The sequence below is a fragment of the Toxorhynchites rutilus genome, chromosome 1 (genome assembly GCF_029784135.1).
Source record: "Toxorhynchites rutilus septentrionalis strain SRP chromosome 1, ASM2978413v1, whole genome shotgun sequence".
Lineage (NCBI taxonomy): Eukaryota > Metazoa > Arthropoda > Insecta > Diptera > Culicidae > Toxorhynchites > Toxorhynchites rutilus.
Window position 1 is genome coordinate 130,483,334 of NC_073744.1, and position 16,011 is coordinate 130,499,344.

Genomic DNA, 16,011 nt, shown 5'->3' on the forward strand with positions numbered 1-16,011 from the left:
ATGAAGGACACACAGCATTTACGTGTCCTAAATTCACGAAAATGAGCATCCCAGAACGATGGGAAACTATCAAAGCAGGGAGGCACTGCTTTAATTGCCTCATACCTGGGCACTCAACGAAGGAGTGCAAATCACAACGGAAATGCCAAATATGCAGCACGAAGCATCATACACTACTTCATCGTGGAGACTCTCCCAAGGGGGACGAGATCCAACAATTGCATCCCGAGAAGGATGTCAATCAAGCACAAGCAAGTTCAACGAAATGACTAGCTCAGGAAGAATACGTCTTTCTGGGCACGGCCATAATTCATGTTAAGGGTGAGCAGAAATGGCACCCTCTTCGATGTCTACTTGATTCAGGGAGTCAAGTAGAAACAATCACAGAAAAGGCTGCTCGAAGCCTAGGAATTCCGCAACACTCGGTAAACGTAACCATTAAAGGAGTTAGCGGACAAGCACATGTTAAAAGGGGTATCAAAACTGTGATAGCCTCTCACGCAAGCAACTACAATGAAAGTTTAGAATTGATCATAGTGCCAAAGATATTGGACGATCAACCAAGCACAGCTATTGATGAAAAGGGTATACGGATACCAGAACAATTGCACCTTGCCGATCCCCAGTTTTACAGATCGAATGAAATCGACATTCTCCTCGGAGCGAGAATATTTTTCAAAATTCTAATGCCAGGCCGGCTTAGCGTAGCCAACGGTCTTACGTATCAAGAGTCCAGCTTGGGCTGGATTGCATGTGGGACGCTACGTCACAGCAGCCCATCAACCACTGTATTGTCTGCTACAAGGTGTAGCAGAAATGAATTCGAATTCCCACAGGACGAAATGGCCAAACTCATAGAGAAGTTTTGGCGTCTTGAAGAAGCGTGCTTTCAAGACTGGGAACCAAAGCAACATGACGAATGCGAGGCGGAAAGTCACTTCCGCACAACGTTAGAGATCGCTCCCGACGGGAGATACATTACACGAATGCCCCTACGGGGGGAGCCGTCATCGTTAGGCGACTCTTATCAACAAGCATATAGAAGATTCACATCGCTTGAGCAAAGGCTCAAGCGGAATGCAGACCTGTACAAAGAGTACAGGGCATTCATGAATGAATATGAAACACTGGGACATATGGTACCAGTCACCACAGAAGACTTTCACAAAGTAAAGTATTTCATCCCTCACTCGTGTGTGGTGAAACCAGATTCAACATCCACCAAGGTTAGGGTGGTGTTCGACGCAAGTGCAAAGACGTCAACCGGAGTATCCCTGAACGATATACAAATCGTGGGACCAACCATTCAAAAGGACTTATTTGATCTGCTAATTGATTTCAAGACGCACAACGACGTGCTAGTAGCAGATATTGCAAAGATGTACAGACAAATTCACATCGCATACACAGACACTTGGTTACAATGTATTTTGTGGCGCGACAGCCCCAATGATCAATTGAAAGCGTATAGACTGACGACTGTCACATATGGTGAAGCGTCTTCATCATTCTTGGCCTGTAGGGCACTACACGAAGCAGCTGAAGATTATCGGTCGGTAAATCCGAGAATTGCCGACACCATTCAACGATCGTTCTATGTTGACAATCTAATGATTGGAGCGTCCAACGCAGATGAACTGACGGAGACGAAACGAGAAATAGAGCATGCATTGTCACTTCATGGATTTCCACTTCGAAAGTGGGCATCAAACAACGCAAGCGTACTGGAAGGAATTCCAGAGAAAGACTTGGAACCATTGATCCAAGTTGGTGACCAAGAGGTCATAAAGACATTGGGGATAGCCTGGAACCCCAAAACAGACGTGTTCCAGTTCATCAGTACGAAAAACATAGGTGAAACATACGAAGCGCTCACAAAGCGACAGATGGTCTCGAAGATTTTGAGACTGTATGACCCAATCGGATTGATACAACCTGTAATCATTACAGCTAAAATATTGATGCAAGAATTGTGGACTTATAACGTCAGCTGGGACGATGATGTTCCAGATCAAGCACTAAGCTCATGGAAGAAGTTCGAAGCTTCATTAGTGGAGCTCAGCAAGATAGAAATACCTCGGATGTCGACTCCGAGTCATACGATCGCACTAGATTTACACGGATTCAGTGACGCCTCCGAAAAGGCTTATGGATGCGTCATTTACTTACATGCAATCAACTTAAAAGGAGAAGAGAGTACGAATCTCTTATGTTCGAAATCGAGAGTGGCGCCTTTGAAGAAGGTCACTCTGCCCCGTCTGGAACTCTTGGCGGCGACACTTCTAGCAGAACTAACTGCTAAAATAAAGAGCATTCTGGCCGGTCGAATCTCGTCGGAATATTACTACAGTGATTCACAAGTAGCGCTAAGTTGGATCAAATCTTCAAATACACGTTGGGGAACCTTCATTAGAAATAGAGTGCAGAAGATACACTCCACCACGAATCCAGAGCATTGGAAATATATATCTACGAAAGAAAATCCGGCTGATATGGTTTCGAGAGGAATTCCAGTCAGAAAATTACGCGAAGCAAAACTAGAATTTTGGTTACACGGACCGGAATGTATACGAAGAAGACAATATTATCTGCAGAGCGGCTACGAATACACTGCTGCTGCAGAACAGGAAGAGATTAAAGAACCAATAACACGATTGGTAGCAGCAACAGGAAGGGCATGCGAAGACTTAATCGCAAAATACCCGCACCATCACACTCATGACAAAACAGTAAGACACTTTGCATGGCTGTGTAGAGCCATAAACAATATGAAGAAGGTCAATAAAGACACAGGCATCAGAAACGAAAAGAGATCGGGCCCACTCACCACCACTGAATTGAATGAAGGACTAACACTCGTAGTCCGAATTATGCAAGCCACTATTTATCCAAATGAAGTAGCGGAATTACGAAAAACTGGGAAGGTGCCTACGAAAGGACCTTTCCAGCATCTCAACGCAATCGTCAGAAATGGAGTCATACATGTCACAGGGAGACTCCACAATGCAGAAATGCCCATCTCACAAAAGAATCCAATATTGATTCCCAAATCGCACCCATTTTCGAGGGTAATAATTCAAAAAATACATGAGGATAGATTTCACGCCGGAACAGATCTGGTAATAAACGAATTTCGACAAAGATTTTGGATGAGGGATCTCCGAAGGACCGTACAAGGAGTCATTCAACGATGCATCTTATGTGCCAAAGCGCGGCCCAGACGTTTACAGCAACGAATGGGACAACTGCCCTCGCCCAGGGTAAATGAATCAGTAGCGTTCACTCACACGGGAGTGGACTTATGTGGGCCATTCGAAGTATATCTCAATCAAAAATCGAAATGCAAGACCACAGCATATGCTTGCATCTTCATATGTTTTGCGACCAAAGCAGTTCACCTAGAAGTCGTCGAAGATCAGTCGACGGCAGCGTTCATATCAGCACTTCTCCGTTTCACATCAGTGAGGGGAATACCCGAGGTTATTTACTCCGACAATGGGCGGAACTTTGTCGGGGCCAGCAGAGAACTCAATCGTTTACGAAGAATATATAACAATGAAGTTTTTCAAAACAAATTAGTTGATATTGCGGCAACTCACAGAATAAGATTTTCATTCATTCCACCCCGAAGCCCCAGCTTTGGAGGACTTTGGGAAGCGAACATAAAGGTAGCCAAGCGGCTCTTTAGTGCAGCGGCCAGAGGAGCACAGCTAAACATCATGGAATTGCAGACACTGTTCTACCAAGTGGCCGCAATAATGAATTCGCGACCACTCACACCTGTTTACACGACGCCAGATTCACCGACCGCGATCACACCCGGTCATTTTTTGATAGCACGCCCAATGCTAGCCGTGCCCATCCCTACGCAGAGTGAGGATGGAAGCAATCTCACAACCAGATGGAAACGAGTACAATCGCAGCTCGAACAATTTTGGAGAAGATGGAGAGACGAGTATCTCCACCAGTTACGTGATTATGCAAAATGGACCAAGCAACAAGCCAACGTTAAGGTAGGCCAAATCGTATTGATCGGAGACGATCACCTTCCCGTAGCAAGGTGGCCTATGGGAATTGTCACACAAATACACCCTGGAAATGATGGAGTAGTCCGAGTGGCAGTAGTGCGAACCGCTACCGGAATTTACAAACGCAACGTGCGAACACTTGCTCCTCTACCAGTCGAGGAGCACACCATTCAACCCATTATAGAAGAGTATGACAACACAGCTGATAACGAACAGCAATCTCAAGCCGAAGCAATCGAACTAGAAGACGATCCCCCTCCCCAAGCACCCCAAATGATTTGGGACGGTAGACTACGCCCTCGTCCCAAAGGGGGGAGAAAATGGAAGTACACGAAATCAGATTGGGTGACGACCCTATGAAAAAATTGACAATGCAAATTTCCGCTGATAATAGCGAGACCCGAAATTCCAAACGAAGTGGTTTTCACACGCTCGAGTGCTTGGGTCAGCGATTAAGACCCTCCTCGATGCAATAAAATGCGCCACAATGTAGGGAACATTACGAGTTCCAAGAAAACGCGACAATTAAAAACAAGTATAATGTTCGGCAGCGATAAGATCGAGAATACCATATCGATGCACGACGTCGCATCATATTCCATAGACGGGGCATTCATCGTGGCGATGGTGATCGCCATCATTTACTACCATTGGAGGAGAAACACGAAACGACTGCGCGAACTGGAAGGGGCGCAGCGGAGGATCCGACTCGATAGTGTGAATGCTGTATAATCAAAATAATGCGAACGCTGTATAATCAAACGCACATTTTGTGCTGACATGGAGAAACAAGAAACACCCAAGTGACCTAAGCAATGTAAAATTTAAGGAAATACAGTTCAGTCTAAAACCGACCGTGAAGGAGTTAGTACTTAGTCCGAAAGCCGTGTTGGGCCACTATGGCCCAATACTAACATCTTAATTTTAACGAACAACACATTGCTTTCGTTTCGTTTTGTTTTCATACACGGAAAGAAATTATTCATCCAAAAACATTTCTTCGTAGAATACTTTTTCACAGAAACAAACTTGAAATTTAATTCGCATTACAAAAATTACATGAGCTGAGAGGCCATGAGTTCATACATATTTTGCAAGTCTGATTAAATAATCCTTGGTTTCGTGCAGAGAAACATTCTCTGAATAGAAAGGAGATTTCTATGAGGATTTTTTTGCGTGGATGTTGGCAATTAAAGTCTGGGGAACCGACTGCACAGCGGGCGACGTCGTACAAATGCTGACCAAAAAAATAAATACCCAAAAATTAGTCTTAGGTGCATCCTTCAGCGGCACACAGCAGAACCAGCAGAGAAATTTCAGCGGCTAAAACACACTATTAATTTCTCGATGTTATCACAAACTGAATGAAGGAAAAAACTAAAAGCTACACTTACACTGCACTGCATATGCTATGTGTGCATGCGATTGCATCATCCTTTCTTCTCCTCTTCTTCTTCCCTCGTTTTATAGCTCGGGTCGCGTTCGTCACGAACAAGCAGTATTGGCCATTTGTATTCAAAGATCCAGCCAAAATGGTTGCTCCCGTGGTCGAGTGATTAGCGTCTCGCCTAACATGTCACTGCTGAATAATTGTGGTACCTTATATTCGATTAAAATTATAGAAATATTGTAATCAAAATTTGTTGTGGTTAACTAAACATCTCCGCCACGCTCTATTCAACTTGTTCATATAGCTAATAATAGCGAATGTTACATGAATTCAATATATAAATTGATGCGTGCACTAAATAATGATATCAATTGTGAAAAACTCTGATATTATTCGACGTTTATTTTGTTCAGAACAGATAAAGAGGTTTATTTTATTTGCCCAAAAATTTAGACGAAGCATCCATTGTTATGATAGGAAAGCATTTTCTCCATGTCAACATACGTGAAACATTGGGATTAAACATCGTATGTCCAAACATACAACGAATACAAACATGTCACATTTTCAAACATAGGTACGAAAAAATCATGTTTGTATTCAAACACAAAACTGCGAAAAGCAGCGTGGACATGTTTATCCCGGACGCAGTGTTTTTTGTGAAACACGGAAGACTGCTAGAAAGTACAATTTACGTTCACAGCTTTATTTCAGAAGTCCATCTGGAAATCATAAAGCTTCCTAAGGTGTTGGCAGTAGCAAAAACTATCCTTGAAGTGTGTTGTATATTTTGTCATAATATGAGCCCCATCATTACCGAACTTTTCGAGCGCACACATTCGAACAGATCAATTTTTCATACATAAATTATTTTTTATTAGTAAAAAATAATTTCAAGGAAAGAAAAGATAAAGTAGGAAGCTGAGGGGCTGTCCACATACCACGTGGACAGAAAAACCACGATTTTAGACTCCCCCTCCCCCTCCGTGGACAAGCGTGGACATTTTCATACCCCGCCCCCTGTTGTCCACGTGGACATTTTTCCTTATTTTATAGAATAATTTAGAAAATAACTGAATTGCGCATAAATTAAATTTCAATTCCGATTAAGGGGAAACCCTTGTCTAGATGGTTGAAAAATAATGAATTTTCGTGATTTTTATTCGGTTGTTAGGAATAAAATGAAGCGTTCGGATTTTTTGGTTATTGTTTAAGGTATATTTGAAGATGTATTTTGAATTTTTTGAGTGCATGAGTAATGATTATTACGCTGTTGACAGCTGGATGCGTAGATGCTCTCTGAAAATCGGTTCCATGCTGGTGGTATCGGTTCTGAAACAACGGGGTGTCGTAGAACAAATTCCAATTAATATTTTGAAACTTTAGGACAATACCTGAAGCGTTACATAGAGGTTTTTGAAAATTCGGAAAATTCCAAAGCGGCAATGGCGGCAATTTTTGTTAAAAATGAGTTATTTTTCATGCAAAATCACTGTTCAGAAGCTCATAAAAAATCGAAAAAATGAGATATCAAAAAACGGCTATGTAACGCTTTAGATAATCCGTTTTTACATGGTGATAAAAAAATTCAGCCAAATCGGTCGAGTAGATCCTGAGATATCGAGACCACCAGTTGAAAAAACATGGTTTCGAGAAAAACGCGTTTAAAAATTCGTACAACATTACGGTATCCCTTGAAATTATACATCGAAAAATCCTTTTAGTACAACATTTCTGAGGACATAAGCTTCCCAAAAATGCAATAAACAAAAATTATACTTTTTTCGATTATTCAGAACGGGGTCCCCCCTTAAGTTTATTTTGTTTCAAATTGTACTAGCTGTACCCTGCCACGCTGTAGCACATTGAGGTTTTATGACAAAGAAATGATTAGCAAAACGAATACGGTCGGCATCCGAATATAAATCATACAATTCCAAAGATTGATCTTGAGCAATCCCAATCGAATAAAAATAAATGGAGTCAAAGTGATTATCAGATACAATTTTAGTTCACGATTTTTAAACACTAACAAAGAAATGTGCTGCCATCACATAGAATACATATTCAATATTAGAAAATTAATTACGTTCACAGCATAAATTCAGAAGTGTGCTCATTCAATCTGGAAATCTTAAAGGTTGCTGTGGTGTTGGCAGTAGCAACAACAATCTTTGAAGTGGATTGCATATTGAATCATAATATGTATTCCATCAGTGTCGAACTTTTCGAGTTTTTGAAGCGCACAAAAACGAACAGAACAGTTTTGTATGCATAAATTATTTTATATCAATAAAAAACAATTTCAAGAAACAAAAAGATTTAATAGGGAGCATGCATTGATATTTATTGATCCTTTGTCAAGATTGAGGAGTAAAGGCTTGGCTTTGACGAACGCATGATTTTATAACAGAGTTATAGCGTTTCAAAAATCACTCAAAATTTTCGATGTCGCATAATGCTCCTTTATTTTTGTTTTTTGTCAAATGTATAAAACGGTTCATTTACACACCCGATTCACTTTTAGTCGTCAGCGCAATACGAGACTGCTGATTTAAGTGATGGAGGATCATAAGAAATCTTCCACGCCTATGGTCAAATCTCAACTACGAATGAATTATTGTACTTTTCCTCGAGACCGGTTTTTACCTTAAACTTACTTTAATTCGAGAAGTACGCTGCTTATCACAATTCAATGGCTTCCATTTGAGGAAATTTTGCATAAAATTCTGTTGTGAAACATTCATATTAGTGGAAGATAACAAGGTAACGGTAACAGTTTGGTGTCAAGGAAGAAATTGTAGAGTCGTTGGAGAGCTTTGATTTAGAAACAATCCAGTTTATCATTCGCTTTTGGAAAATTAACAAAAAACACAATATTTAAAATTTGTTCCTTTCGCTACATCTAAGTTACTTGGTTTCATTAATTGAAATGCTCTACAACTGCATTCAACGTAAAATTTTCTCATCGTTCAAATGAGCAGCATAATTGTTCTAAGTAGTGTACCTTCTAAATTTTAGTCAGTTCAAGACATAAAATTAGGCTCAAGAAAAGTTGAACAATGTCCTTGTAACTAGTGATGCATGGGCAATCTTATGCAAATATAAATATTGATTCCTAGAAATTTCTGAAATAAAAATATTTTATAAAACTGATTCCATACGCAATTCTGTATGAGAAACATTACAGACATTATTATCCTTAGACTAGCTGTTCTCGAGATATAACAAAATGTATAGAAAATTATATTTGATGAAAAATCATTAATCCATATCATGAAGTTTCAACTCATAATGGTTGAGGTTTCATGATATGGATCGTTTAATTTTAATTAGTTTTGGACTATAAGGGTCTATGCATACCCCGTTACTACAAAAGTTCGATCTTAGGAAATAGTTTGGTCATTCACAGTTTACGTGAAATATTTCTATAATATAGTTTTCACTGAAGATCAATGATCAATAAAAAATATATGAACATTTGACCGGGCAGTTCTCTCATCTCAATCCATTTTTTGATAAATACGGAGTTTTGAAATTCAAGAATATGTGTTAATTAATTTCATTTTGAATGTATAGGTGGTTGTATTTAAAAAAATCCTGTCCACGTGGACCCAGTCTGTACCCCCTCCCCCCTCTCCGTGGACAAGCGTGGACATTTCCCTACAACCCCCCCCCCCGCCTCTAAAGTTGCCCACGTGGTATGTGGACAGCCCCTAATATATAATAATTAATATAAAAAATAATTCGAAATGGTATAAATGAAGAATGTATCCGATTTGCTTTACCAATTCACTTTTGAACCAATTATAATAATCTTCGAAAAACATCCATTACCACTGAAGATTTCAAATTATTCTTATTTCATGGAAGATAGATAGATCATAATCGAATCAGTTATCCTGGAGACTGTTATTCTAAAATTTCGTACCATGAACAAACGGATATGAAAACAATGTATTATTCCGTTGAGATAAACCGACTCTAATATTCCCACCGAACAATTCAAAAACAACAAGAGGAAAACAACAACAAAATTCACCAAAAAAAAAAACAACAAACAAATCATTATAGAATTAGATAACAAAAAAATAGATACGAAATAACATAAAATAAAAAAGAGTTTATAATATAATATGAAAAATAGTTTAAAAGAAAATAATCAACATATTGAATTCAATTGAATCACAAAAATAAATATTAGAATTAACACTCTATCAGTTTGGTGTCATTTATGCAAAATGAAAATTTTGTATGTAAAATTTGAGAAAAACACATCGATGTTTTGAACAATTTTCGGGTATTATTAGGCTCCCATATTTTTAAATATTTCTGTATTCCTTCTAAGCTGCGAAAGACTTTTACAACGAAAAATTACTAAATTCAATTTGCATTCGCACGCAAGCTTCAAATCAACATACACCCATTGTAAAGGACTTTTCTGACGCAATAAAACACGAAGGCCACACAGCCTAGAAACATTTTTTCCGTCATTTCACTGCTTTTGTCGGAAATTTTCTCAAATTCTACATTTCTGTAGCTGATTTTTCATAAATAGTCCCGTTACGTAACAAAAATCCCGCAGATGTTGAAAAGCAGAACTGTCCCAAAACTGAACCCACCGATATTTCGATCCAAACAACGAAATGGCACAATTATTGCGTATGTGCACAGAATAGCCACCAAACTTCATTCAAAACACGCATAATTCCAAATTGCAGCAAATTCTTGCGGAAAATTGCGTGCAAACGTTGACCAAAACCATGGAAAAAATATTTTCTTTCCAAATGACCCACAACTTTTGCGTTCCGACATTTTCTCGTTTCTTTTTCTCTGCTACGGCCCGAGTGAGCAGCAATCGATCATCGCACAGTGGGCTGTATCGCATAGTGCGTGTAATAGTGGACAAATTAGAAAAAAATAGAAGTTTTGAATTGGAAACAGTTTTGGACTGCCACAGAAACTTCAGGATTATGGCATCGAGCGCTGAATTAGTTTTTGAACATATTCAATGAAAAAAACGACGATTACAGATAATCTGAATGAAGCAATTTTCAACGAATTCTGCTCATTCATAATGATCAATTCCGATGAATGGGAAAGATGAAAATATTGGTTGAAAAAATTGTAAGTATCTATGGAGTTCTTATCTATCGTATGTATCTATGGGTATACTACGGAGTTCAAACTTACGTGGTGAACGTGGCAAACTATGGAATTCGAGCTTTACGTGCACTTGCAGGGTAAGAACATTCCCTTTTTTGAATTCTGTAATCGGATTTTATAAAATCATATACAATGATTTCCCTCTAATTGGACATACTGAGGCATCACTCAGTGTCGCACTAGAGGCGATTGTAATCTGTAATTGGACAAACACAACACAATGTATTAATAAGTTAAAACAGGAAAACCATCGAAAATCAAACAAATAACCATTAAAAAAGTTTAGCGAGCGCTTGTTAAGCCGCTACGGTTGTCTCACATCACTTGCAGCTCGGAGAGAAAGAGAATACTTGGTATTTATATATAACTAGCTGATCCGGCGAGTTTTGTCCCGCCCGAAATTGATTTTTTGATATGAAATTTTTCGAACTTTCACGTGTTTTTCACTGAGTGAACGTTCATGGGTTCAATTCCAGAACAATTCATTGAATTATCTTCTAATTGACGTTTGTCACGGATAGAGTCGAATAAACTTTGTAGTCTAAGGCACCTAGCAACAATCAACATGTTTTGGCAATATTATCGCCAATGGGTTTTTCCATTTAATTTTTGTTGTTCCTGCACCCCAACGCAATACGATATTGCTATCACCTTTGTAGAGCAACACATATCGCTAGCAACACGACGTGTAGGTTGAAGAGTCACTTATTGCCCATAATTTGACATGTTTCGTTCATTAAGCAGATTGTTTACATAATGTCAGGAGTTTTTATTGCTTTAGTACGCGGAGCACAACAAAATATGTTGTCGGTTGCATATTGAATATTACTTGCTTGCTAGTTGCTTATTGATCCGGTGTGCGAGCCGCCTAAAGCTTCTATAATAGCAAATAAAAATCAATCAATCAACAATGCGTGATGAAGCATGTACAGTTTCGACATCTACGGTGGTATTAAGCAATTAACTCTATCAGATAGGCAACAGTAAAAAATATGGAAATTCATTTTTTCCGAATTTTTCCATTCCCCTTCAAAATTGAAAAAAAATCTAACTTTTCTCACCGTTAAATTGATCTATGGCCAGAGAAAACAAAGCAAAATAAAGACAGATCAAATCGATCCGTTTTGGAGTGTTACGACCACATTTGGCGATTCATTTTCATTTACATAGATGTGTATTGGGTTGGGGAATAAGTTCCTAGCGTTTTTCTATTTATTTTATTCTACAACGATTTGTTTGCTGTTTGACAAAGAATACGTATTCATTCGATAGAACTGTTTATGCTCTACAAAACTGTGTTAATTGTATTTTTCAGGTATTTATTTTTTAGTTTGTTTTGAGGCTTCAAAAGGAATAACCGGAAGACAAAAATCGATATTTTCGACACCTGCTCGTCTTTACTTTTCATCTAGGTCAAAAAGCTGCCCGGAACATTTGCGACGTGTATAGAGAAGGTAAAGTACAACAATGGCTGCGTTTCTTCTGAATTCGATGAAGTACGTTTCAAATCACTTTTGAAGGAGAACGATCGCCAAACTAGTCGTGAATTGGATGAAAAAATGAATTGCACCGAATAAATATAATTGATTAACTTATTGATATACAGTATATTACATCTAAGTCGACATACCGAGGCACCACTCAGTGTCGCATTAGAGGCGATTGTGACCTGTAATTGGACATTCGCCATGACAGTGGTACAGTGTCGACGTCTGGTGGCGACTTTCAATCTGCGGTTATAATTCGAGTTCCAAACTCGAAGTACACAGAAATGTCCAGTTAGAGGTGAGAATGTCCAATTATTCATGACGCATTACAGTTCTGGCCAATTAGCTAGATGTCGAATTAGATGTAACATACTGTAATTATTGTTTCTTGTTTAAATAAAAGCTACGCTACGAGCTTATTCCCCAACCCATTATATTTCACCTGAAAACCTAGTATTATTCTGACAATAACGACACATGAATCTCATTGTCGTCAAAGCTAATTCCAGTTAAAGGAATTAACTTCAAACGAACAGACTATTCATTCCAGAACAAATGCGTATCGATTCCTCCGAATTTTCCTATTCATCTTAAATGTCCTCCAAAGTATTCTATCATTCTAATTTGGATGGAGACAAACACAACGATCTATAAACGACTCAGATCTGATCAGCCGTTTTCTTGTGATGCTAACCCGGCAAACATTAAATCGTATAATTTTGCACGTGCCAAGTCTTACAAGAAATCCGAATTAATCATAATCGCATATAATATCAATCAAAGTATGTATCGTGTATATTTGAAATCGCATAAAATATAAAGACTCGATTTTATATACCATTATCAAATTAAGTCGCATATCGGTATAATAAACATCAATTTTATGATGTACATTGTCGTAAAATATATTTAATCCGCATCATATGCGTATATTACGCTGATGCAGTTTGTGTGTCGTATAAGCGTATAATTTATATCGATTCAGTACTGTAGTAAATCGTTTTGCATGCTGAAGAAAATCATGAAACAGTAAATCAGAAGATCCTAATAAAGGACATATTACATCATATTGAAATGTCAATGAAATGCTGATGCACTCGAAAGTTTTAACCGCTGTTGAATTAAACTGCAGATAGCCGCGCGAGATAGCTGATGGATGATAATCCAGACGACCGGAGTTCGAACCCATATCGGAGCAGTTTTCACCAAACATCAATCTGTGCCATTTTAAACATTCAATTCCACTCCCAACACAAGCCAACCAAATTTTAGGGCATATGATGTTATATATACGCTTGTTATGCGATTTAATGTTTGCTGGGAAGTTAACCCTCCTGTAACCGCGTGCAAAATCATAACACATATACTCGCGCACGGTGTCACAGACCGAAAGTTGAACTTCTCTGTAATATTGCTATTGTATATTTTTTTAGCTTTATTGTTTTTTTTTTGAATAAGAGGGTATAATTAAATGAAAAATGTCCAAAAAATATGTTTTCATCATCTTCATTCAGTTTTAATAGTTATCTAATTCAGCCCCTTCAAAACATAGTAATTTTTGATACTGCAACACAAATAACGAAATTCGATTTTTTCCTGTTATTAATTGAAAGTATGCAACTGAATATAATTCATGAAAGTATAAAGAGCTATGAAATAACATGAAAACGTATTTATCGATTTAGATTTCATTAGTGAAAGAATCAGAACATACCATAATTGCATGCTCGAGACAAACATATTTTTTACATTTCATACAGTTGTAGCGTGTTTTTGGGGTCTTTTTTGAAGAGAATAATGCATAACGACCTTCTAGATAGTTACCAGATGATAAGGGTTCTGGAGTTTCAAGTTTTCCTATATCTAATATTAATTGTTTCTGTGTTCTTGATTACCAAAAACTCAATACCTGTTTTTTTGATGGGGCATAAAAAGATTATCACCCTCATTCCGGTTCACGATCGGCGATTGGATTGATTGGATTTCACAATTCGAACGAGTTCGAATGTTTTGCATTCTGCCCGTTCGCCTCTAATCCTAAAGAGCGGTGAATTTCGAACTTTCATCGCAGCTGTCATACAACTGTGAAAATCAAAACAAAAACAAAAGTTTTATCCGCAAGCCACTTTCGGAACGATTATTCCATTTACTGATTCACATGTAATTCGAACTCATTGGCATCCGAAGTTGAACCAGATTTTCCTTTGGTGTGGAAATGGAATTATCTGCGGATTGTGCAATGAGAAGCGAAGTATGAGAGGAACTTTGCGTGGATCGTACCTATCGCCGGAAAAGATGCGGGAGTGATCGGAGCCGCCCAAGTCATTATCCCCATGCGTTTTCGATGTTCCGTCAGGAGAAGTCTCGCTCTCATCGGAAGAAGATGGAGAAGGATCGTTTGGTTCTTGTTAAATCCAAATGACCAAATTTTCCCACTACCAGTGAACAAAGGGGGCGTCTCCAGTTCCGGAGGCACCTTGACGTCGTATGTAATTAGGAATCTTGGTGTGAACAAGATAGTGGAAGACGATCAAGATCCTCGTGAGGCACTTCTCAATTATGCTAAGGATATAGAATAAAATTCTTATTGGATTGTTCCAGTCTACTTTAAAATGCAACCTCAGGCAATATCTGTCTATGAAGATGAGCCGAAGAGTAAAAAAGCGAAGAAACGAAGCGAAAAATATCAACGCTTACATCTATCGAATAGTCAATTTTATTATAATAATCTTTAAAGATAGCATGCTGTTAATGGAAACAGTTGCTAGCAATCTTCCACATGTTGGCTCCGGCTTGCAAAGCTTACATTAACGCTTTCGTTCCGGTCTTGGCGATCGTACCAAGGTTATTGACCAGATCGGTTTTGGTCATTCCGATACAAGTATCGATGTCAGTCAGAGTTCCAGCTTCCTTGTTAAAAATGAGCTTGATAAACAACAGCTCCTTGTCGCTGTCCAATTTTAAGGGTTCGATGAGCGATTTATAACGAATTTTGTCGAAAGCATACGAAGAGTTGGTGATCAATTCACGCAAGAATATTTCTTTGTTCGGGTAGAACGTGTTGATGATAAGCGACATCAGCTGAGATCTCAGCCTTAACGCAAAGGTTTCCACATCTCCGGTTGGTTGTGGCACCTGAAAAATGATAGTAAAACTATATAATAAAATCAACCGAAATTATGAATACTTAACATTTTCAAATGTAAGAAAATTTCGTATTTCACATCGCAAATAATCGATATTGAGATTAGGAAATATACATACCTTCGAGTCCTTTTGATTTTTATTGTAATATATTCAAAAGTTTTACTGTAAAAGTTGAGTTGTTCAAAAACACGCTCTGGAAAAGTCTGCTCTGCAAACATCTAGAACTATCGGCTAATGAAAACCATTGAGAAATATGTTTTCGTTTTGGCTTTTGCCAGAGTAAACGTCATCGCCTCCAGAGATGCCAGATGATTTTTTTAAGTCTGCTACGAAAATGTTGATGTGTATAAATATCCGCCAACTACCTTTTTAACCGTTAGAATCGCAAAATGATGTCTAAAAAAAGAGGTTGTTAGCGCAGGAAACTGAACCAAACCATAAAGAAGAGAAATACCACATCCCTGCAGTCTGCAACAGAATAGAGCTTGTAACGAAAATTAAATATCAGTAACATTGCGAACAAGTCTGCGAACTTGGCATCCTTGCATTGATGATAAACAAATTTCGACATAATTCGAAGTCGAAAAGATTGATAAAAGTGCTTATTCGAAGTCGAACGGGTTAAAAAAATGCATCATTTTGCTAATTTCAAACCCGTTCGTGTACCGGAATAGAGGTGTATATAAAAGGATTTCTAGGAACTTCCTGCGACTTGTTTTATCATCGATATTGTTTAGCTTATATAAGGTAAATGATTTTGGTTTGTCCAGTCGAAAATATGATCATGGTTCGT

General features: G+C 38.3%; 1 protein-coding gene and 1 long non-coding RNA gene across 2 annotated transcripts; one reads left to right on the forward strand and one right to left on the reverse strand.

Annotated features, from left to right (window-relative positions):
- The first annotated feature begins 842 nt into the window (after window positions 1-842).
- On the forward strand, window positions 843-4,388 carry LOC129761442 (uncharacterized). The gene has a single exon (XM_055759162.1). It carries the CDS (start codon window positions 843-845, stop codon window positions 4,386-4,388), a length of 3,546 nt encoding a protein of 1,181 aa, XP_055615137.1.
- Window positions 4,389-14,771: 10,383 nt separating this feature from the next.
- Window positions 14,772-15,460, reverse strand: LOC129763355 (uncharacterized). Its single transcript, XR_008740895.1, has 2 exons — window positions 15,336-15,460; window positions 14,772-15,206 (listed from the first exon to the last, which is right to left on the reverse strand). It is a non-coding gene; the product is annotated as an uncharacterized LOC129763355 (long non-coding RNA).
- Between the last annotated feature and the right edge of the window lie 551 nt (window positions 15,461-16,011).

Excerpts from the sequence above, each read along its gene's own strand:
- LOC129761442 (XM_055759162.1), top strand. The coding sequence starts at position 843 with ATGGCCAAACTCATAGAGAAGTTTTGGCGTCTTGAAGAAGCGTGCTTT.